Source organism: Sparus aurata, chromosome 4 (genome assembly GCF_900880675.1).
Source record: "Sparus aurata chromosome 4, fSpaAur1.1, whole genome shotgun sequence".
Lineage (NCBI taxonomy): Eukaryota > Metazoa > Chordata > Actinopteri > Spariformes > Sparidae > Sparus > Sparus aurata.
The window spans coordinates 7,810,795-7,837,042 of NC_044190.1; the positions used below are offsets into that span (position 1 = coordinate 7,810,795).

Consider the following 26,248-nt stretch of genomic DNA (forward strand, 5'->3'; position numbering starts at 1 on the left):
CCCTGAAGTAGCATTGATTTCCCCCATGTGGCAAGGTTTCTGGACAGAAGGCCCATCTGCAGCTATTTTGACAATCAGTGAAATGCGTCAGTCACATTTCAAGTAAGAATGCCAAATATTCTGATTTCTACATCTGAAGATTTGATGCTTTTCTTTGTTACATCTTATACTTAATTGAATACCTTTCGGTTTTGACTATAATTTAGATAAAACAAGCAACATGACAGCAAAAATTAAAAATCAAGAAAATAATAATAAACGACTGTATGATTTCACCCATCTGGTGCAGCATCCTCCCGTATCCCATATTCTATATCCCATATATGTTCTATATTCCATATTCCCAATTAGAAGTGGCTATATTAGCAAAGTGGTGTCAGGAAATGCATGTTAATCATAACAACAGTTTGTATATCTGCTGAGGCATTTACTGTCATGCAGGTGCAGGACCTTCAACCTTGCTGGCTGACAGCTATAGTCTTTGCGGTTTGTTCAAGTGCAGCTTGCTGGACGAGACACAGGGCCTGTGAGGTGATCCAACAGTTGGCCTTGTAGCAAGCTACTTCTTTGAGGTCAGTTTGGTAACAGTATTGGAAATAGGATAATCAAAGGATGACAGAAAACCCATTAGGATCAGGACGGATCTGATCAGTGTGTTCCGACTGAGGTGCTTTCACGAGGCTTTTTATTCTGATTATCAGGGGAACACTGGAGTCCATGTAAATGCAGCTAATATCTTGTTGCTAATATATAATACACACTATCCTCTAGTCAGTGCGTAGTGAAAAGTAACTGAAAAAAGTTGAAAACAGTGTAAAGACGAGGGTTGTTTATGTTTGAGATGAGCTCAATGTTAGGAGTCACAGTCAGGGTTCAGGTCCTCTAATCAGGACGCTCGCGAGGATGATGATGCACCATCTCAGCCTAAGAAGAAAATCCAGCTGGTTTTCCAGGCTCTGAGAGGGGAGCCATGTTGTGTGCAGCGTGTTTACAGTTCAGAGCAGCCGTCCTCCTTTGTTGATGTTCATTTGTTGTGAGAAGGCTGAGCTGTTTACAGTGAGATAGAGAACCCCGCTCGGGATCGTGCGGGGCAGTGAGAGCGGGTGAATCTCTGCATGTGTTCTGATGCTGAGTGAAGAGGTGATTTATAGGTCTCTGTGCTGTAGACGTTTGGGAACATTTCCTCTATGACTTGTTTTATATAGCTGATAATACGTGTGATATACTACCTATACTGATTCCCAGAAGAGACGCAAATCTGCTTGACAATCCAAGGGCGAAACGGGACGAACGGAACAACTGATTTGCACCGATTAAGTGTGCTTGCTCAAGGACATTCAAGCAGGGTTGATAACTGAGGACTGAGCCAAGACTTCTAGATGACTGTATGAAAAAACACTCTGCGATGTGAATTTCTGACTGCAGGTGTTAATGTAACAGAGAAAGTTAAGTTAGTCAGTGATTCTCCCAACTTTAACCATCACCTAGTTACTCTTGATTGGGGGAAGAATGGAACAGTTGATTACATCAACTCACTGAACTTACGTTAACTCTCACACAATGGCCTGATGTCAAACAGTTTTCACTCTGTGATTTATTGATTCAGCACTGATTGTAGTTGACATTGCCTTCTTGATTAGGCTGCTGTTTAAAATCAGCAGTTCCTACAGATGTGTCACAGTAAAACGTTTTGATGTGACATGAATGAGTGAAGCAGCGAAGGGGCACAGATCAAGAAAAGGAAAAAAAACAGAAAAACAGAAAGGGTTCTTAGAAAAAGATTAAATATTAATATATGTCATTAATACACGTTGGGGTGTCACACATCAAATTTTCAACCAGAAATTGGCTATAATTAGCTTTTAATTCATATAATCAAAATCAGCAGGATCTCTGATTCTCCCAGTGTTTTGTTCTCCACCTACTTGCACACACACTTAGACAACACGGCTTGCTTTAGCATCAGCCTGCAACTGCACTTCCAGACACTTATCCTGTGTGCAATAAAGACGAGAGGAGAGATCCATTTGTTTGAGAAGAGGGTCTACTTGGAACAGATTTGAGAACCCAAATACGTATTTTAATTGACAGGACAGCCTGAGAGAAGACAGGAAATGGGACAAGAGAAAGGCTGGGGGTTGACACACAGCAAAGGGCCGCAGGTCGGACTCGAACCCTGGGCTGCTGCGGCGAGGACAAAGCCTCTGTACGTGATGTGGTAGTCTAACAGTGGCGTAGTTGTCAGTGCTGAAACAACTGAAAAGTCAAACTGTAAAACTGAATCATGGAATCGGAGAATTGTGACACTGCAATTCATTCGAAAATAAGGCCAGTCTCTATTGACAGCCTATCTTTAATAAAGGCCTGTTTATTGGCAACTTATAATATATTTATAAAATGTAACATATTATACAATCATGGACTCGTTTCCATTTTGTTCCTTGTATCCACTAAAACAAGCAACCTTTACCAAGCCAGATTTTATGCAATATAGTACATCAGTGAGTTTGTTTTCATGCGTAGGCAGGAGGAGAAGTACCTGTACATTCATGGAAATTTTGAATACTGTCCCTAATAATTATTCTCTAATTCAAAAAAAAATCATGAATATGTAATATCACCTTCATACACATATTACACATATTATGTTAATCAATCCTTCTATGAATCTGAATGCAGACTGCATCTGCCTCACTCACTGACAGTTACCACAAATCACAAACCAAATGCTTTAAGACATTTTAAGGATGAAGAGTTTGTAGGAACACCCAATATCAATTCACTTCATAACCAATTCAGTCAATCATTTTGTGGCTGCTCTACAGGCACTTGAGCCGCCTAATGCACAGCTATAATCAACGTGATATATGCAACATCACAAGTATATGCAAATAACACTATTCATTTGACTAATGATTATGTAAATTTAAAATATTTTACAGGAAGCACTCAGTATTTTACGTTTGCATAACACAAAAGTGGTATGAATTTGAACTTTGTATTTAAGAGTTGAGTTACAGTATTTTAAAAATCAAGTGTTAATTTCAGTCTTATTTCAAGTAAAAATGCCAAATGTTCTCTATTGCCTCTAAAGTTATTGTCTTTGTCATATTTGGCAGTAAAAGAATATCTTTTCTTTTTAGAGTACTAGCTGTGGGATGTGCAACATGAAATCAAAAAGATTAATCAATCAGTAATGAATCTTTAATTAAATACTTGTTGTTGTCTCTTCAACATTAAATGAAACCATCAACAGTTTAAGTATATAAGGTATAAGTCCTATATTTTGGCAAAATCTTTGCAGCTGGAGAAAGTGGAGATGTGTTGTTCTTTGTCAAACTATATTGAAGAGCTAAAAATTGATTTTTCCAATTGGCTTTGAAAAACAAACTGAAGGTGAGGGTGACTGTGACCTACTGGCCTAAATAGACTGTAAAGATTTGTAACAATGAAACCCAGACTTCTGTTTTGTGAAGAGGTTTCCAAGATTCAGTATACAACAATAACATCATGTGCCGACTCATCTTTGAAAGACGCGAGGTACTTGATGAGACATTTTTTACAACATGATTTTCCTCCATAGTTTTGTATGAATATCACAGCGATCTTCCCATGAAACAAGACATTATGCACAAAAATGCTCATCAAACCTGAAATGGGCTTGCATCCTATTCCCGAAGATATGGTGATTAAAATCATGTATAATGCATGTGCAGCACAATGATATCCATAATGAGCACAGAGCCATAGTCCTCCGTGGAGGAAGGATAATGATGGAGACGAGACTGGAGTTCAACCAGTGAGGTCGCCATGGTAATGGAGGAGAAGCTGGTGTAGCAGACCAGACTGTCGACCAGTTTGGACTGGCAGGGCTAAACTGTGGGCTGAGTAACCTTTATCTCACAAATTGAAAGGACCCATCACGATGGGAAAACTGAAAATACATTTGTATCAATTTCATAGAAACCTGAACATTAATGCAGCTGAACAGAAACCACGTTTTCTTTTCACCTCCATTACTGTATTTGTGAACCAAGGCTGTCATATTTTAAGTGTATGATGGTGATGTATGCCGCTGCGGCTTCAAGAGTTTTTAGCATTTGGAATGATGTCGCAGTGGGAGGACTGGCTCTGCAGTGAGAGAGCACACAGTTCTCTTCCTAATGTGCACATGTGCAAAAAGGTTTCTCACATTTATACACCTTATATTGTTCTCGCAGTGTGCTTCCATTCATTATTCGCTCTGTGAAGTGCTGGGAAATGCATATAAAGCAAAAAACAAACCACATTTTTAAAAAGAGAACAGCAAAAAAAGCTACTTAACACAGACAAACAAAGCCACTGCTGATTAAAGGCTCTAAAATGTACCTATGTGGTAAGTCTTAAAATAATACAGACTGAATATGAGGAAAAAAATCTGTGAAAGCATCCAAATCTTGTTCAAACTGAAGCCAACATGAGAGGAATATGCTTGAAGACACAAAAGGGTCAGAGCTAATGCACAAACATCACTGTATTACGGACCAGCTGCAGCGAGGACCTGAAGATGAGCATGAGAAAACAATCCAGGGTTCCCACACCTTCCTAAACATCAAATTCAGGGACTCTTCAAGGACCTTTTCCAATTCGCTTAGCTTCAAAGACCAAACACGGCGTAGTTCGAGACACGGATCAAGATTAACTATTGTTTCAACGCTGAGAATTTGATCACGACAACAAGCGGTTTTACAGAAGCTCACAGACAGCATTACATTTTAAGTTGAAGTTTTTTGCTTTACCTTACCATGGAGTAAGTGGTGATTGCACCATAATGGCTGCAGAATAATGACACCATCAGCATCAAGAGCGGTTCCCTATAACCTCGCTCTCACTTGGCTTTTCTTGTCTGAGAGAATGAAGGCTGACCAGCGATCCAGTTGGCTTCTATCTGGCACCATCTCCATCTGCTTTCATGTCTCCATTATAGTGTAAATGAATGAATAAACACACATTTCTAATTTTGTTTTGTCGGTTGTTGTCTTTGGTTGTCTGTTTAATCAAAAAAAGCATCCCATCTATTCACATCTATTCTTAAAAAGCTTTTATATTTTCCCCTCAAATTCCAAGGATTTGGAGGATGTGTGGAAACCTTGACAATCTTTAAAAATAACTCCATAAACAGATACAAAAAAAATCATTATATATGTATGTAAAATCAGAAATTCAGTACAAGTATTACAGGAATAGTGTAACACTTTCATGAGAGCCCGACAGATGTATCAGTTGGTCAATACTGGCCTGTCACGTGTATGTTGGTATTGGTGTATATATGGGGTCAGCCGATAATGGCTTGTTCAGGGCCAATGCTGATGCTGATTATCAGAAATTAAGGAGACTGAAAACTGATATTTGGGATGGATATCCATCTGCAGTAAAATGTACTGAAGTACTGCTGTTAAGTACAATACTGAGGTACTGTTCCTTTTTGTGCTACTTTATACTTCCTAGTATAAAGGAAGGAGGAAGTATTAGTTACTCATTACTTTTCAGATTGAGATTATTCAGTTTATAGGCTTTTAATTGTGACGTGTTACCAATAAGATAGTGTTGTGTGCGGAACATTGTATGAGAAGATGCTCCATCAGAGCCAAAGTGGCACATTTTTGAATATGTCTATTTTATCTGCAATCCGACAGAAAAATCACAATACTGATAGTTGGAATAATGCTGAGTATCGGCCCCCTTCATCAGCCAGGGTCCACAGTTGGTGTATGTTATCCAACATGAGCTGATACGGATGATACCGTTTATTATTGACACAATTGACAGATAGACCAAATTTGAGGGATCATCGCAAAAAATGTGTGTATATCTACTGATATATCCACAATTTTGGTATCAGTTCCAAAAAACGTGCATCGTTCAGGCCCTCATCTTTATTTCTGACATTAAATAGGTTCTGGTCCAATAAGCTGTAGCATCAACCTACACCTTTACAATCTAGTAAACAACATGGCAGTATGCTTTCACATTAACTCTTTTATTGTCTCTTTTTTCTTTCATGCAGAATTTGTGCAAGCCAAAAACTAATCTGGATTTTTAAGAGTCTCAATTTTTGCAAATAAGCTGCATATCAGCTGTAGAAACAGATTCACTCAGACGTTTTTATTCCCATCTTTGATGCGAGGACGCACCAAACAAGTAATAACTGCTCCTCTCACTGCACTGCCTGGAGTCTGCCGTGCACATGCGCTCTTGTAAAAAACCCTGTTTGAGTCCTGCTACAGCACAGGCAGGGGCGACAAATCAGCTCTCTCCAGCCAAAAAAAAGAAAGAAGCAAAATTGGAAAAAAAAAAGCAAAATTGGAGAGCAGGCTAGTGGGGGAAGGGAGTCAGAAATTGAGAGAGAGGAAGAGAAATGGGAGGCAAGGCGGGAGAGGCAAACACAATGGGGGAGGGAGAGAGGGAGAGAGAGAGATCGAGCAGTGGTGAGAAGATTAGAGAAGGTAAACACGCAGACAGAAGAGAGATGTGGACGGGTGTGATCAGGGAGTGAGGAGACTACAGCTGTTTTAAAAGAGGAGGGGAAAAAAATCTCACTGTCTGCCTTTGAGTGGAGAATTACAATTAATCAAGTGGCTTCATTAGTGCCCTAAAGAGGGTCATCACCTCCAAGCTGCTGCTGTGTGTCTCATTTTTGAAGAAAATTTCCAGCATTGTGAAACAATGTGCACCGTCCTCCTCTGGGTTTCTCCTCCTCTCTGCCGCTCTGAGAACAATACGATCAACATGCATTATTTATTTGAAAGTATGCTTGTGTTTTCAAAGTACTGTAGGCGCAGACGTGCGTGTGAGAACGATGTGAATGTACGATTCACATTCAAATGAGGGGAGGGTGTGTTCTGCGGGCACAGGTGTATGCCTGTGTGATTTCATCACTTTGCATGCAAATTTTAAGCGGGGATGGCTGCGGAGATGGAGTGAGGCTGGAAGACGGAGGGGGGGAAGCAGAGAGAGAGAGGGAACATGTGTGGGAAATGGATAGAGTAAGAGAGGGAGAGGAAGGAGGAGAGAGATGGTGTGATGACAGAGCTGCGGGCGCTGTGTTTGTACATGCATCTGCAGGCAAATTAATCACGAGATGGTCTCTCACTCCATTAAAATGCTAATGTAGGAAAATCTAGACATTTCCATATATTTGCAATATATCCCAGAGCCCAAAGAGTGTTATTATGCTAAATGCAGCCTGGGTGTTGGATGCACACCTAATATAACGACAAATCTGACCAAGATAAAGTCAAGATTAAAAGTCTCTTCAGGAGTGAATTAAATGGTAGACTAGAGAGAAGACACGGTGCTTAAACTCTGGAAGTTAGACAGGAGAACATTATGGATACTCGGACTTATTAAAAACTGTGAGAACTATTTCCTCAGTCAACTTATTCTAGTTTAGGTGTCAGTTATTTTACAGGGAAGATCTGCTGATTTATCTCTCTGTCTCAGTGGTCTGAAGGAGGAAGAGCGCACACTGAGATCAGATGTGACACACATTTGTTTACTGGAGCTGCAACAATTAACCAATTAGTCATCAACTATTAGGGGTGGGAGAAATAATCGATTCTTAGATGCATCGTGATGCGGACGTGGACGATTCTGAATCGATTTCCAAAAGTCAAAAATCGCTTTTCTAAAGGCTAATTTACAACATAATGTTAACAGAATGCAAGAGCCGGAACTCGTAACTGCGAAAGTGCAGCGCCCGGACAGTAGGGGTAGGGCGATATATATCGTTTGCGATAATATCGTCATTGTTGTTTTGACGAGGTGCAAATTTCCATTATCGAGTATTTAAATTACTTCGCCAAAAACATTTAAATGCACCCGGAAACTCCTCACATCCACTTAATACACGGTGCAGCATCACTCTCTGCAGCATGGCAGGATTCAGTCACACACTAGTGGGCCTACGTGATCACATGACCTCTCGCTAGCATCCTTCTTGCAACATTTTAGCAGCGCGTCGTGATGGCAGAGAGAAAATGCAGGCGCCTCCAGTCCCTGAAGCTACCGGTACTTCAGATGATTGTTGTGTCCGCTTGTTAGCTAGCGCCAAGCTAGGAACGGTCGCTACTTTCAAATTAAAAGCCCCCCGCTAAGAACCCAGTTCTAAACTCCGATGGGGTAAAATGTAACGCTCTTATTTTGAAGACAAATTCATTGTCACCGTTCACAGCCGAACTTCGAGCTTCACGTCACGTCACATGTTTACACCGACCCCAGAGGTGGCTTTTGGAAAAGGAGGAATATTTTAGAATGACAGGGCAGTAATACATAATACATAGCAATAATTCTCAAAATATGCATAGAGCTCTTTGTTACAAATGCCACTGCTTTTATTTTATCATATGCTCTTGTTTGTCTGCACTGCAGCACAATTTACCTGACAGCTGAATGTTTACAGAATTCAATATTCCTACACTGTAGTTCAATTATTGAGTTCAAAAGTACAAAAATGGAGAGTCTTTCTTTTATTTGTACTTGAATGCTAAAGTTTAAAGAAAATAAATAAGTGTTTTCCTTCAAGTTGAAATCTGTTCAACTTTTCACACCGCTGGGCACTCAGAAAAAGAGTTTTTGAGAGCCCTCAGCGCTAAAAACGCGTTTGGTGGACACAAGCCCTAACTCAGACAATTCCAATCACATTTTAAAGGATATCGACTGATTATCGTTATCGCCAAAATCCCCCAAAATATCGAGATATTGTTTTTTGCCCATATCGCCCACCCCTACCGGACAGTCGATTGCGCGCACATAACAAAAAAACATGCGATGGCTGAGCGCATTCAGCCATCTCGTGTTTTCATCCGGCAGCCTCTGCTTTGAAAGCAAGCGTGTGGAAGCATTTTGGCTTTCTATGAAGTTAAAGTGAAAAAGGACCTGGACAAGAGCCACACCATATGCAAGTTGTGTCAAACTTAACTAAAATATTTTGGAAACACGACAAACATGAGAAACCACATTAAACGTTTCCTCAGTTGCAGTTGCTTGTAGTTGCTTCCAGCTAGAGGACCATCAAGCAAGCGATATCAAATTTTCCACCCAACCCGGAAAGAGCGAAGCGAATTACAAACTCTACCACAACTTTAATTGCCAAAGACTTGCGTCCATATTCAGTCGCACTTTGTTGCGCACTGCCTGCATTTTAACACCCTGTGCAAAAAGTTGTTGCACAATGCGTGAAATGCAGGCCGCATAAAGTAGCATAGCATTGGGATATGCTGCTTCTTACCCATAACAGGAGGATTTTGTGATAACAGAAGTCTTATTCTTATCTTTGACTGAGAGCAGCTTTTTCTTCAATGACACATAGAGAAGAAAAATTCATCTGTTTATGTTTTTATTATCAATGACCAGAAGTAGCCATGTTTTAGTATGAGAGTTGATACATAGGTCCATAATGTGTTGAAATGCAAGCTGCATTGATTATTGCATTGAAAGCTTTTTTCTTTTTATATAGGCTACAGTATACTGTTTTTCTCTCAGGGTATGCTAATTGCCTGTAAAAAGAGGATTCTGTGTTTAAGTCAAATCTATTTGTGACAAAGAAAAGCCTTTTCTTTAATAACATATTAGAGAAGGTAATCATTCTGTTGATTTTTTTAATGATCATCACAAAAGTAGGAAGTGATTTGCAAACTGAGAATTGATTATTATTATTATCATTATTATTATCATTATTATTTGAAATCATGTATGGAAATGTACACCAAAAATTGTTGCATCGAGATTATCGATTATCGCTTTAGAATTGAATCGTTGACCTCAGAATCGGAATCGAATCGAATCGAATCACGAAGTGCCAAGAGATTCCCATCCCTATCAACTATTACTACTACTACTTAAAATTCTCTGATTTCAGCTTCTTAAATGTGAAAATCTACTGGTTTCTTTCCTCTGTGATAAAATACTTTTGGAGTGTGGCTCTACAAACACAGACAAACCTTGACTCTAATTTCTGTTTTATGCACAGATGGTGTTCCCAACAGTCCCATGCAGAAAACTTTGCTACGCCAGGTTTGCTTTAAATGTGTATCACAACAAATCGAGCGGAAACGGCCTTCCCCTGTCCTTTTCTGCACCAACTAGGATTTTGCAAAACCTGAATCAAAGTTTGACGACAGTCGGCGGGGTGCTCGTCGATTAAATCTGATCGAACAACAACCTTAGTGCTGATGGAGTAATTTAGCAAAGTTTTTGACTGTACATTACATAAAATATTACAATATTTAATAAATACTACATCAATACCAAATGTTCAATTGTATAGAAAAAGACAAAGACTAACAATCCATCCGGTGTTCAGGTGCTAAAAGTTCTCCAACAATTGTTATCTGACAATACACTGAATGGGTTTGCCTGTAATTACACAAAGCTGTTATCAGTTTTTATGCGTAAAAATACAATGTTTTTGAGTATTAACTTTTTCATATACACAATCAGGTGCTGTGTGAAAGTTCACATTCACATTCACGTTCACATTCAGAGTGACGGCTCGACTGCTCTTCTCATAAACGTCTTGGCCCTCTTTGTTAACACAAAGTCGTATCCGAGGACACACGTGACTTTGTGTAGATTAGTGCAGATCTGCCAAAATATGCTGTTGATTGTCTACATGCAGCGATTCATTTATATTCAATGGCTCCACACTGATGTAAAATTGGTCTCACAGCGAGATATATATTGGTACAATGAAAATATAATGACACTTTATCATGTGGCAGCATTGCTCGGCCCATCTTAAACAAAGAATTCCATTACAGCAGTCAATACATAACAAAATATAAAAGCATGGGCCATTATTCTCCTATAATGCAGACTGAAACTCATCCAGCAGCTGAATGTGGCTCCATAAATTACCCTCAGATCCAAATAGAAGAAAACTGTTTATAAGATTCCTCGTTAACTAAATGCTTTGCCTGCTTGTCAATGGAAATAAACACATGAGCAAACAGTACAACTATTAGGTAAGGTCTCTAAAGGACTATCTGAGAGAGAATCTGAGAAGGCATCCGATTCATATTTTTACTTAAACCTCTTGGGAACCAACTGCGGCCTCCGTCTATTTCGAACCCTCGTGGGAAATCAGAACGTGATATTTTAACAGTAACAATTTCTGTGCCCTGTCAACACATTAGCAGGCAGCACAACACCAGCACTGGCAGAGAGCCTCTCCACAGCAGAGGGAAACACAAATGTCAATGTTTTCTGTGACTGCTGCCATCATTATTACAGCAATGATATACTGATATAAATATACACAACCCTGCAGATTATTTGTCTGGCATCTTCGCACTCACGGTGTCTAATGGTGAAGGACACATATGCAGTGAGAGAGAGGGAGGGGGGTGACGTGCACGAAAGTTCCCTGGTCGGTTGGTATGTGTTGTTGTCAACCACTAGGCCAAAAGGATGCTCCACAACCTTCCATTTATTGTGTATTCTTACATTTGTAGACATAGCATTAAACATAATCAGCAGACAGCGGTTTAGTGAGCCTCCGAAAACTAAATTTATCTCAGTCGCACAGTTTGTTTTTTACCGATAAACTTCTGTTTGAGACTGATAAGAATCACGACCAGAAAAGACTCAATTAATAGTTACTCGTCGTGAATTTCTTGCCACCAGACACTCCACTCAAGCGCTCATCTTATTTATTATACCTGCTCCTAAACGCACCACAAAGATAGCTGATTGTTGTGTCATTCTCAGGACGTCACGTAGCCGCATTTTGCAGCAACATAGTGAGAAAGTAAGAACATCCAGGCAGAGGGCTGCACGGTCTCTGCAGATGCAAGACACTAACACGCCTTTCCTCCCCGCTCCAGTCTCCCTCTCTGTCTGTTTCAGTCTTTTTCCGTCATTACGTCTCAATACATCTGCTGTGTGTGGTAAGCACTGATAGGTTGAAATCAGTCATGCGATGTTGGGAGGGCGGCGTGCAATGAGTCAAATAAAGATAACCTATTAAAATAATTCCCTCAAATGCATTCAAACTAAAGAACCAAGCCTGTTTTGAGGTATTGAAAGTCAAAAGATGTCAGAAATAAATACTCAAGTACAGATACCTGAAAATCTACATAAGTACGGTAATAAAGTAGTTCCCACCTCTGCTGTTACACCAACTCTCACCTAGACTGGTCGGCTTGATGAGCTCGTCCAGCATGTCGTAGAAGGGCAGCCTCTGCAGCTTGACATCCGGGTGGACAGGGTGCAGCGTGGCCGAGGTGGACAGGTGGTGCGTCAGCCCGGTCAGCTCGTGTTTCCCCGGGCCGAGCAGCGAGAGGGGCAGTAAGGCAGCGGGCGACGGGGCGCCACCGTGCCCGGCGTGACCCTCGTACGCCAGCTGCGTCAGGCCAGCGGGCAGTGCGGCGCCGCCTCCGCCAACCATTCCAGCTGTGGCCGGGTGGTGCGGCCCGGGCATGGCCAGCTCTGAGTGGGAAACCATTTTGGCAGGGAAACGTCGTCGGTAGAGCTCTTTGATCTTCATGTGCACGGCGGGGCTGCAGCCGGCCTTCAGCAGGTGCAGCGCCTTTGTCAGCAGCTCGTGCTTGCGTCCGTGCTTGTTGCGCCCAGCGTAGCCCAGCAGCACCTGCAGCTCCGACACCCGCAGGCTCATCACCATTTGCTGTGATAGGGGGAAGAGACGAGACAAGGTGAGAGGTCAAATATTGGAACGCTATATTTAAAGTACAAAACAAAAACTTTCAAATGAATTGAAACAAAAAGACATGAGTAATGTGGGAGTTGGTGTCTTCGTTGTCAAACAACCACTACTGCTGATGAAAACCTTTGTGACTCTTGTGACTTGTTACATCTCGTCATGTTTGCTGCCGACGTCCCTCTCCTCACTCTCTAAATCTCTCGCGAAAGATAAATTGACAGCTGAGTTATGGAACATGAGTTTGAACATTTGGGATAATATAAATACACAACCCAACAAAATATAGAACATAATCTAATCGTTTTTAGATATTTCAATCCAGAAATGTTACATAGTGTGTCTTCAAGTACCGGTACTTGAGTGGCAAACAACAGTCACTGAAACAGACCCAAAAAAAAAATGAAATCCTCTGATATGATAAACCACTGTGCAGCTTTTATATGGCTGATAACCGTTCCTGGATTAGACTCAAAATGTGGGATCTGAATGGGACCTGGCACTGCAGCCCAGTGCAGCCTGCAGAGTTTTAAAGGTAGCCCAGCAGCACTACAGAATAGTAGAAACAGGCTCAATCTGATGCTAATGTCCTCTGACGCAATGTGAGTGACATTCAGACGAGACCAAATGGAGCTCGTTTTGAAAGAGAAGCAGAAGCAGAGAGTTGTTCTCTTCTGTGCTCCACTAGCGGAGGATCACATCCAGATTCAGACACAGGATCATTCTTGCTGCTCAGGCGTCACTGTACCGAAACAAAGCATGCTGTACACAAACGGCGCAACAGGAAGTCAACAACTTTCTCGTGCGTAGTAGGCGGCCAGCGTGCGTCAGAAAACGGAGCAGAATATCTATCTCTATTTCCATTTCTTCTGCTACTTTGTGTGAATGTGACCTCACTCTCAGTTTGCTTTGGAACACTTTGTGGCGACCCTGGGTCAGGCACAGGGGAGTTACTGTGGAAGACATTAGGCTTCTCTGCTACCGTCAACCTGACCAGGTGTGAAAATAAATGGACATGAATAGAAAGAATTGATTTGCATTAATATTCAGTGTCTTTATCGGGCTTGATTCGGTGTATTGCCTCACTGAGTCTTTTCCCTATATTCAGGTACCTTAGCTCGCCACATTTGGCGGTTTTCCTCACAGATGTTTCTTTTCTTTTTAAAACTAGGGGCACTGTAGTGAGGGTTTTGCTCTTGCAGAAAAGTAATTCATTGTTCCACAGCACGGGCTCAACATGAGGCTGAGGCAGTAGCTGCAACTACTGATTATTTTCACTGTCGATTCATTTGCTGAATATTTTCACAATTAGCTGATGAATTGTGAAGACTGCTCATCACAATTTTTCCAGAGCCCAAGGTGACATCTTCAAATCGCTACTTTTGTCCGGCCAACAGTCCAAAAAACCCAAGACTCTTCGTGAACAATCACAATCGACAAAGAAAAACTGCAAATCCTAACATTTAACAAGTTGGAGAAATATCTAAAACATTGAATCGATCAGTGAATGCTGCTCTAGCCTACACTGACTTCAGGTTAAGCTTCAGGTTGGCTCAAAGCACTTGCAGCTCTTCATCATTAGCCAAGATAAAACTGAAGAAACCTGCTCCAACTGTTTAAAGGTCATGACAAACAAATAAAACTGACCAAAATAACTAAAAAAACAAACATTCTTAAAAATGATCATAATAAAGGATGCAGCTGAGCAAGACGCATCTCACTGTTTGCTCCTGATGTCTGATGACACTGAGCAGATACCAGGTGTGTCTTTGCTTCTGAAGCATGACACTGTTGAACTATACACTCAAAACCTCACTTGAAAAAACATCAATTTAAAACGCCAAGCCGGCCTGGAAGGAATGGGAAGTTTATGTTGCGTTTTTCTTTTCTCAAATTGCATGGTACGACTCAAGGAAGGATCAAAATAGGGGAGCTTTCAAAGACACAGAGCTGAGGAACTGAAAAAACAGAACGGGACAAAAGAGAAAGACGAACTGTCAAGTGCTTTATCTCAAGGTGGAGGTGGGTGAAAAACAGCTTTAATGAAAACTCAGCTCATCAGCGATCATCCGTCACAAGCATCTATTAACCACGCAGACAGTATGCAGCAAATTATAGCTACGAGACAGACGCTAAAAGCAGCTTATATTAGATGCATTACACAAGCTATAAACAAGAACTTTTACTTTGTATGTACGTTGGAATCTGCTCTGTCTCAACACACAAACACACACACTTAGTGGGCGGACTTGCAGGAATGTCTTGGACAAACTTCCTCCCTTCATCTCCTTTAATGACAGAGCAGGAAAAACACACACACACACACACACACACACACACACACACACACACACACACAATTTAGATGACAACGCACACAGAGCTGTTAGTGCCAGTTGTGTGTTTCCTAATGAATTATATACACACAGCCGTGATTGTTATGTCCTGTATGTTATGTTCAGGAGTGCTGCAGTGTCCGCACAATGTGTTCAAACCTTAAAGCCTTCTCTGTTTCTTATAATGAGGCAGACTCCTCTCGGGTAACCCCGACGTTCTGCATTTGGCTGACATTTAAAACGACATATATGACTGCTGTGGGCCATGTTGTGTGACTCGACCAGTGACATTTTAGGCTTGAAAAACAAAAAACGATGCACCAGTACACACTTTTTATTACGGGAACAGATTTAATCGAAAAACTTGACCATGTTTAACAGATCCCATACAGTCCAACGTATCTCTTTTAATACTCAACAGTTAAACTGGAAAATTCAGGTAATAAAAATGACTAAATAAATACAGGAATGCATATTAACTTTAGTATGCCTCATTTTGTAAAGAACAGCAGCTTACTTCACTCATTTTGTTCAACTCTACTGCTGTCCTACTTCGCTGCGGCTGCCATCGAAATAACAAATACCAAAACCTCTCAAGGGTCGAACTACTTTCATTTTCAACATCAGTGGCCCAGGTGTGAACAACACCTCTGACTCTGGTCCAACCACAGAGCTGCAACTTTGGCGACGTATTAAGAATGGTTTTGAAAGGAACTGAAACCCTTAAAGTGCTGCAGTTTACTGTAAATCTGGATCCACTTTTGCATGTTTGGCTTTCAGTGCTTGCAAGTGCAGCAAACCAACATGAGCTACGGGTCACATCTAAAAGCCATCTACAACATTTTTTGGTAAAATGTTGAGCAATATTTATTCCTTTTCATAAATAAAAAAGGGAATTTAGAGACCCATAAGTGGAGGCTAGGAGAGATGAATAACCAACAGGCATGATCAAAAGAAATCCTGATCGTTTCTCTTTCTGGGGACGAACCATTACTAACATTTCATCAGCCGAATGTCTCGAGCTTCATAAACAATGAAAGCACATTTCAGGCAGTCGTTGCTGTTCTGTGGCGATAAAAGATGGAAAACTGTTTTGGTTGTCTTTTCACCCTTTCCCAGTGCAGCTAATGTAACATGCAGCTATTGAGTCATTCCATCACAGCTCCCTTTGGACTTCCCCGCTCATGTCATTGATTTTCTTGAGAAAACTTCTATTAATTAACTGGGACTTTGCAAAATCCCATAACCCTACTCCAAGTGCTTTTTTGGGCATATTAGTCATTCAGTGTAACTCAATGATGTCAGATATCTGTTCGGAAAAGTCTGAAATTGTGAAATAACACATGCACTGAGCTAAGGAACTGAGATTATTATTATTATTATGGGAACAACACGATATCATCTGGTATGCATCAAACCAGACTACTACAAGCTGTAACTTGCAACAGACTCAATAAGTATCACACAAACACCACTTTTACTCCGAAATGAGCGCGTACTATATATGCATTTTAGTAGAAACTCAGTGAACCGCTACAAAAAGGAGGTTTGCCTTCCTTACATTCGTCAACACACAGCCACCAGAAAAATAAGGAACAGCAGAAAGCAGCAGATCATTGACCTCATCGGACTACATTTAGACAATTTTAAACCTGCCAAATAAACATCGTTTATTTTTATATATTTTACTTTGGCTTGCTTTCAACCTCTGTGCTGACTGAACGATGAGAATTACCAAGCCAGCGTCCTTAACCTCAATCCATGTCATAACACAATTAGCGTGTCCACCCATGTGTGTTTCAACTGATCTGTGGTGGAGCCGGCTGACACTCGAGACTTCTCATTTGGCCAGGGAGTGCATGGTGATTGTACCCACTAATATTAAAGACAAAAGCCAGATGTTACTAGCTGTTAGTTGTTTTTTTGACCAGTGTGAAAGGGGCAAAAGTTAGAAAAAACCTTGGAGTCAGCACTGCAAATATGCTATATTTCCATGACTGAATGAACACGCTGTTCGCAGAGGAAAATAAGGTCCCCAGAACAGTTTGAAGCTAGAAAGGTGGCAGGGTCCGCCACATATAAACAGAGTTAAACAGTATGAAATTGTGTTGTCCTTTAAGGTCAGTTTGTTCATTCAGTTTATTTAGGCATAAAAAAAAAAAAATCACTCAATGAAGATCTTTCTCTTCCTTCCCAAACACCACTGCACACCAAGTAAATAACCTCACAGCAGCAGCAGCAGCACCCCTCCATGGCAGTGCCAACCTGCCCAGGAACGGGAACACGACTCAGAGCCCAAGGTGTTGACCCGACCCCCAATTCCCAAGATCTCAATCTGACAAGCATCTGTGGGGCGTGCCAGAACAAGTCGGATCTATGGAGACTTCGCCCGAAAAACCTACAGGAACCAAAGGCTCCACCGCACACAGACACAACATTTGGCTGCAAGAAGTGAAAACTAGCAGATATATTAATTTTTCAAAATATAAAAACATTACTAATCTCATTACTGCAAACATTCTGCAATAACTATTAACATGAATACATGTTGCCTATCATACCTCAGGCTTTTCAGATGCATTTTTACCCCCTGCATCGAGAGAATCATTTCAGACAATCTGGGCTTCACGCTGCTCAAAGTGACGGAACCGAGCCTGCTGTTTACAGACCAAACACTGCATTTTGTGTACTGCTGTCACATATGCAGAGGCACACACACACACACACACACACACACACACAAACACACAGATGCTCAGAAAGTTCCCGATGTACCGATTCAGACGCAATTACCAGTCAGGACACAGACCTGTCCTCCAGACATGCAGTAACGACATGTTCATGGACGAAAACAAAAATTCAGGAGGCAGACACACGTTTGTGAACGCAATTCCAATGGCTTCAGTCTGAACCACACAGCTTTTTAAAAAACACATCAGTCAAACTCAGTCGGCTCTTAGAGCAGGACGAGAAGATCAATCACAGGTGCTGCAGGAAGACAGCAGCTGTCACGTCTCCGAGGTTTAACATTCTGAGTTATTCTTTAACTGAACAATCATTTTAATAATTCAATAATATTCTGTTTGGAAATCCTAAACTTGGACATGAAACAAAGACACACACACACACACACACACACACACACTCACAGCACTTTGGCTCGGGTAGGAAACTCTCCTGCTGGCGACATAAATGACCAGTTCCATGAAATATGCATGTGGCGGAGGAGAGGGCTGTGTGAAAAAATGAAGACACTGGCTGCCCACCATCACACACACACACACACACGCACACACACACGCACACACACACACACACACACACACACACACACACACACACACACACACACCTTAACACAAACGCAAAAGCCCCCCCGCCCTCTACAGAGCAAACACACACAAAAGACACAAACTGGGGCTCACACACACACACACACACACACACACACACACAAACAGTCTTCCACCACACTGCGGATGTGTAACATTCCTCTGGCTTCCCGAAAAAAAAAAGAAAAAAAAGAAAAAGAGGGAAAACAAATAGAGGAGAGAAAACAGTGGAGCGGGTGATGATGGTGCTGGCGTTGGAGGAGAGATGGATGAACAGCTCACATCTCCTCTTTCCTGTCCACCTCTCCATCAGTCAATCATTCTCCTTCCCAGGACAGGCGGCCGCTAAACCCCTCCATCATCCCGGTCAGCACAGGAGGTTTCTGATGCCTCTGATGATATACAACCATCAGTCAAGTAGTTCTGACTCGCGACTCCAAACCAGGGAGGTCTTCAGTTTATATGATAAGATGAATAAAAGCCGCAAATCCTCGCATCTAAAAAGGTGGAATGTTGTTCGAATATGTGAGAGCTGTGCTTAAAAATGAGTCTGAGGATCAGTTCACCCAGGAATAAACACATTCAGTCATTATCTACTCGCTCACTGAAGTTATCTTATCCCACAAAACATTTCTGGAGCTGACGAGTCTGAACGCAGCCCGTCTGAAGTGGGGGCACGAGCTTGACTGTCAAGCTGGTAAATAACATCCTTTTCAAATAAATTTGGGGTGTTGGGGCTTCCAGAGACTTGGATTACACCAGACGAGCTTTTATGTTTTTTGGGTTGTTGTTTTTTTTTTTTACATTTTAAAACAAGTCCTTGTCTACCTCAGTGGTTTAGGAGACTGCTGCAACGCTGATTTGCTGCGAAGCTCCAGAATTATTTTGTGTTTTGAGCTTCCGATCAGCATGAGGGTGAGTAGATAATGACTGATTTTTTTTAAATTATTTTTATCCTCTAATAAAAAATACGAATATATATGCCTCAAACAGCTTGAAGCAAGGAATTCTCTGCTCGTAACTGTGGGTAAAAAATATAATGCTTCTACAGCCAATCATCCTGCACTTCCCGCTAAAGCCGCAACTAATGATAATTTCAGGAACAATCAACAATAATCTGTTGCTTATTGTCTTGATTAATCACTTTAATTAATCACCACTTTCAGTCGGAAAATTGTGAAAAATAAAACCTAAGATTATGTCCTCAAATGTCTTGTTTTGTCCAAAAACTCAAAGATATTCAGTTGACTGTCATAGAGGAGGACAGAAAAGCCAGATCGATAAATCAGTTGCCTGACCAATAAGAAAAGGTTTTGGTTTTAAAGAATAAATACAGAGAGTGCACTGTTTTAGTTCACTGATGTCATTTAAGACAAAACATTTTAAACAATAAACTGCCACATTACATATTTTTGCCACAAGTGTGTGATGACCACATTTAAGGGATTGTTGCAAAACTTTGCATATATCGGCCATAATATAAATATCGGAATTTTTTTACTCCCTAATATCAGTATCGCCTCCAAAGGCTGCACGTGTGTCGCCTTTAATTAACATTTATTTGGAGAATTTTTCTATAAAGAAATCCCTCAAACCGATTAATGGCTCATTGAAATAGTTGGGAGGTTAATTTCATAGGTGACAACCAATTGATTGATGGTTGCAGCTCTACCTGATACTGAAGCAGGGCCCTGATGAAACAAATAACCTTGAATCAACAGCTGCTTCAGTCAACACGCTGATCAAAGCCAGTGAAACACAATGAAATGCTTCAAAGTGACATCAAAGAGGCTTTCTGACATCACAGCGTCGAGATATTAACGGCCAGCGAGGCAAATGTTGCTCACTGATCTCCTGAAGACATTAGAAGCTAAATCGTTACCCCTTTTGCTCAATCGTGAAACACAAAAATCATCACCACCTATTCTACCGCACTGAAGAGCCACGAGTGCACAAAGCCTGCCTTGTGTGAGAGCGAACGTGCTCTGTTGTATTGTTTTCCTGAAACAACTTGACATGTAGGTGCAAAAGGGAAGCTGCAACAAAGGAAGGAGAGTGAAAGAGGCAGAGGATGCAACACAAAGAGAATAGCTGGTGGTAACAAGGGAGTCCTCGCACACACAAACACACACAGCATGCTGACCAGTGTGGCTTTTTAAAGAGGAAGGTTTGGCCTTAAATCCACCAGCCTGTGACATTTGTGGCAATAAACATTAAATCTAAATGTGACAGTTTCGCGGGCCAAAGATAAGATTCACCGTGTCCGCCAGAGTGATTCTCGTCAGAAGAGAAAAGCCCAGAAAACAACATTTTCACCAGCACATCAAACTAAAACTGAAACCCACAAAAGCCCAGGGTGATGAAATTTCCACAGGCAAGTAAACAACTGCACCAAGACTCATTTAGGAAAAAGAACAGCATCAGGTCTGCGCAAAGAAAGACAGACTGTTGTCATTTCACCGTACTCGGAAAAAACACTAGATAACATAAAAGGTGGATGACATCTCTTCACCTTATGACACTGGCTCGATCAAGGCTTGAACAAAATACAGCTGCATGATTAGAAATCAATTTAAAGATGCATATACAGAAAATTAAAACAGTTGAAACAGTCAGCATTCATATTAACGTTGGATTGCAGACATAGTTTTTAAGGGCTTCAGCAGCATTGTTTCTAATTAAAAGTTCTCAAATTAAAGTTTACTTCGGAATTAAATCTAAAACAAAAAGAGAAAGAGGGAATACATCCTCTTCTAATAAGGAACTCCGGAATTTTTCTCTGCTTGTCCACCACAAGAATAAAGTTTCAGTTTTTTGGTTTCTGGGATGTGATATTTGCTCTCAAAAAAGTCCCTCCTGAGGTTGTAGTTTCTGTTGGCTCAGGGACCATCCAGGTGTTTGACGGGTTGCTGCTTGGGTCAACAAGAGCCTCGTGGCTGCTACAAGCTCTGTGCAGCACTTGTCATCACCAGTTTGAATATCAGGCCAGTATCAAAGCTCGCTGGCTTGATAAGAACCAAGCAGAAACCTCTGGCGCTGAAAAATGAAGCCAATGTGGAAGTGCCAAAACCTGCCGTTCCTTGAACGACCACTTTAGGCTCTAAAAGGGAGTCAACCCTCATAAGACCCCAACTTCACAGTAGAAATAAACATGTTTACAGCCTGATACAAAGACAGGCTTGATCTTTACAGCTTATCTCCTGTTCATGACACATGTACAGGGGGAAATCTTTATATAACTCACGTATGAAAATCATAGTTAGCCACAAGGTGTCAGGCTAGCTGTGAGATACTAGGCTATCACCTCAGCTCATCCACTGGGACTGCTGGCTGTAAAGCGGAGTCACTTAGATTTGATAGGGGATTGAAAAGGATGTCATGTATTTTTCATTTTCATGTAGATATATTAATAACAGCATGTATGTCAAATTTGAAAGATTTGTATCAAAACTGTGCCCGTTAATGTGACATGCTCGTTAAATAAATCACTACTGGCTGATTAACTGAATATTCATTATGGACTGACTATTGACTGTAGGCTCTGATTCTGGTCTTTAGTACACTTTCAACATCCCTTACTTGTGCAAGTAGTTGGCGACCCATTTTATACTTCTATGTTATATTTATAGATTATATTCTTATCATTCTTATCATATATTATATGTATCTATAAATATCTTAGTCCATTTCTGTTTTCTTTGTCCAAGAGAACCGCAATAAATGAACTAGTCAACAATCTACCCTTGATCTTACTATCTTGTTTACTGTCTATCACACAGGCTTTGCAGACAGAGAGAGAAAAGCTCACTGGTATTCCACCCCTCCTGTACATGAGCTGATTGTGGTTAGGTGAGTCTGCTGATGGCATGCAGCTGTGAGGGAATGACAGCTCCAAATGTTGGATCTTTAATAGAAGTCAACACAACTAACCTCTCCAAAAAAGTTTTGAGACGCTCCTGTTAACAGACAGATGGATGAACAGATGGAACAGGACGGAAATAAAAGCCCTGTACATCTCCATTGGCAGAGCAATAAACATAAAACATGCGGTGCTCCTTGCAAAGTGGAATTTACATAAAGACAAAAGAAGACACTTAAAGAAGACATTAACCCAACATAACCTTTACTTCCTCGTGTCTCTGGTCAACATGATGCTGAAATATTGCTGCCGGATTAGTCATTCATAACAAATGTCTGATCGGACTTTTGGACTAACCCGATTAAAGTTTTAAAGATGCAGTCATGTTTTTGTCTCGTGCTGTTTCTCTCTGGGGCTTGCTGAGACTCGTTGCTGAGTTTTTCCAAAACATCTGTAGCTGACTCTGCTTCCAAACTGGCCCATAATTTGAAGAAAACACTGCTGGGCTGATGACCCGGGTCAAAAGTACACTCTGCTATCAAGTAGGTCTAATGGACACAGTAGCTACCCATCTACTTCGCAGGACATTCTGCATTACAACACCCTGTAAGATCGATGTCATGCCTGCCTGATACTGTTGACTTCCTCAACTTGTCCTTTTGTCTTTTTTCCTTGATTGTGTGCTTCTATCATGGGTAGAACCAAGTAAGCTACATCACTACATTTCTATTTTGGTCTGCTTTAATTGTAATTATCACCGTTATTTCCAACTTTGTTTGAAAAGGGTGTTTAATCATGAACATTGACCAGATGCTCTAATGCCACTCCTGGGTTTGGCTTCTGGTCTGCCTTGATCTGCTTCATGCAGCTTATCAGGCTTCTTTCCGCTTGTGTGAAGAATAAACCAGGTGTGTATTCTCTGTGGGGCTTTAAAAAAAGATGGCTAATTGTAAGCTTGTTTGAATGAGGTCAGGTCTGCATGGCAATAAAGTTAGTAGTCATTTCAAAGGTCAAATATATGATATGGATTTTTTTTCAGCCCATACTGATAACTGATGATTGCCCATTTTTCAAGGCTAATCCTGATTCGATCACAGATATTTTCACATTTTTAGATTTCAAAAGTTCCTAACTTGTAGTTTAAGCACACCTGAGTGTAAGAAAGGCCAAGATGTAGTGAGCGAAGGTGGATGATTTAGTAATTCCATATTCTTCTTCTATCTACTCTTCTTCTCTTTGTTTATTGATTGATCGCAAACCAGTTTTCACGGTAAAAACGTCCACCTACTGTAACAGAGTTTGTAAATGTGGCCCACTTTACACCAATGAAAGCAATTTGGCTTTATGTTATCGTCTCTACTAATCGGCTCTATTTCACCATTACCAATAAACAACCAATAACATTTCATTTCTCAGTATTGGGCCGATCATGTATTCGACAATACATATTGTGCATCCCTAATATAAGACATTCACTGCCACTAGATATCGCACTCGTACTCCAACATCTCAGACAGAAAGAAAGCTGAATAAAAGTGCGACTGAACGCACTCAAGTCAAGGCAAACCGTCAAACAAGGCAGTGCTAATCAAATATGAATCAAGACTGTGTTACAGCCTATTCTATTTATCCGGAGGAGAGAGAATGAAGGCAGGAGGAAGAAGATAGTTAGCTGCATGTCGGTGAGGACAAAGATCTTTTATAAAAGGAATAGAAACTGTAGTTTAAGCACTAATAAACAGCTTTCCTTTCTATAAAATGAGTCGGTTTGCCATAGACACTGTCTTAACTAGTTACTTTGAGCTGGACCTGATTGATGGTAACTACGGTTTCATCTCTCTCTGTATGTTTGGTAGATTCTTGTCAGACTGGAGAAAGGGCTGTAGGGTAATAATTTGCTGTGTCTAGAGCTGGTGGGAATGACTGATGGAGGGATAAAGTGAATGGGGAGGAGGGGGGGAGGGGGAGAGAGAGAGAACAGCTGAGCCTCCAAACCAAATAAAATTCTCCAGTGCTTGCAGTGAAAGCACGGGGGGGCTGGGGGAGTAATAGTTTTTAGCACTTTAAATTCTCATAATGGTTTTCTTTTAATAATGTAATATCAACACTTAAACACAAAAGCCTGCTAGATTATTTAGATATATTACATTTTTATGTTCTGGACAGTTTTAAGTCCTGGATTTCCTGAGAAATACAGTTTTTCTATCAGTATGGTAATGCTGGTGACACGACTGTAAATGAAATCCCAATGAACCAGTCAGAAGCACAAATTGGAGCTGTGACAAAGTCTGAATGCTTCCCCACTGTAGTTTGGACCAAAACAAGCCCAAAACCTCAAAGATATTCAGTATACAATCACATAAAAACCAAAAAAGCAACAAATCCTCACTTCTTAGAAGCTGTAATCAGTAAATGTTTTTATTTTTCTGTTGATCCCACTTGATAAATCGACTTAATTGCTGCCGCTCTTCTACGAATCGTAATGTTTAGCTTCCACTTGTTATTTGCAGCACCTGCAACAACATCGTTAAGCCTGGTAACTGAACTTTCTTACATAAATGCACTTTGGAAGCAATAGTTAACTTCTCTTCTCATCGTCTTATGTACAGAGGCGTGTATTCTTTTTCTTTTTACATCAAGAAACCAGATAAACTCAGTGAGAGTTGCTTTTATTTTGTACTGATGATCCAACAGGGAGAGTTTAATGCGTGTCCAAGCCTCCGAAGTGACCCAAATGCCATATTACTTTGTCTATGCAAAATAATTAACAGTAATATTACTCCCAGAAAGCCTGAAGTAAAGCCTACCACTTCTCAACTTTTATCACAGTAACATTTCAAAACACAGAGCTATACTGAAGATAACTTATTTCCATGCCCATGTGTTATCAGAGACAGATAGAAAGAGGTTCACAGTGACACTGCTGTATCTGTCAGAGGCTAAGATGTTATTAAAACACTGTATACACTCACAGCTTAATGAAACATGCAAAACAACTCATGCATGCTCTGTGGAATTCAGATCGACTCTGACTGAAGAGACACTCACTGGTGTAGAAAATAAAATATGTCATGAGAATCCAACTGTGCATTTACAGGAGGTGTTTCAGGTGGAGGTGGCTGTCGGCACACTGTGATGATGATCACTGTTAACCACCACAAGAGCACTCTGTAACTGAGAGTAGCCTGTATACACTCCCTTCTCCAGCTGCCAATCCTGACACCTCTACTGTGCAATCTGACAAAAACTCTGCACCTCCATTCTCTATAAATCTGCTCAACAAACTCCATAGCGTTGATGATGTTATGCTGAATCAGTTTTTCTTGTTTGTAATTTGAGAGAGTCCAAGAGAAAGAGGAACATGATGTTGCGTCAGAAGTCAGAAGCACTGTGAAACCTTCACCTGCAGACATCACCAAGGTACTGTACTGCAGAATACATCATGATTTCATCCCTACACAGTCTAAAAAAAAAACTGGTTAATGACTGTCACTGTGTCTTGAGATTGGCTATGTACACATTTTAATGGAGTGACACCAAGAAAGCTCGATATAATGAAAGGACAGAGGCAGCTCAGAGGCCTGTTTGATGAGGACAGACAGGTTGGTACTGGCCGGTGGCCGAGCCGCTGTGAATGGACTGTTTGATCTGTCAGGAGAAACACTGACCTCCACGGCTGCAGACAGGCTGGTGATGAGCTCTGGTTTCGGAGAGGGTGCTGATTGGTACAGGTTACCAGCTCCACACACTCACTCACTTCTATCATGGTTTATTTTCCAGTATTCAACTTTTATTTCCCCTTATTATTTTAGGGACAGGAGCAATGTTTCATTGTTTCTCTGCTGTCACCTACTTTATGTTTTTTGTTGCAGTTCTGTCTTTGTTTGTCATCTTGTTGTTGATCATAATAGCTTTTGTATTTTCTTAAAGGAGTCATCACCTGGTTTTTTACATATCCAGTCCCTCTTGGATCGCTTTGGATCAATTCTTAAAACTTATTAGAAAAAAATAAATTAAAAAAAAT

General features: G+C 40.8%; 1 protein-coding gene across 4 annotated transcripts in view; it reads right to left on the reverse strand.

Moving 5' to 3' along the window:
* LOC115580254 (E3 SUMO-protein ligase PIAS1-like) overlaps positions 1–26,248 on the reverse strand; it is a 71,819-nt gene that overhangs the window by 27,943 nt on the left and 17,628 nt on the right. For 2 of the 4 annotated variants that reach the window (XM_030414412.1, XM_030414410.1), the window contains exon 2: positions 12,169–12,664. In XM_030414412.1, the coding sequence (XP_030270272.1) occupies positions 12,169–12,664 (496 nt within the window). Of the gene's footprint in view, positions 1–12,144; positions 12,665–26,248 lie in introns of all 4 variants that reach the window. The other 2 variants (XM_030414411.1, XM_030414409.1) reach the window with 1 other exon arrangement.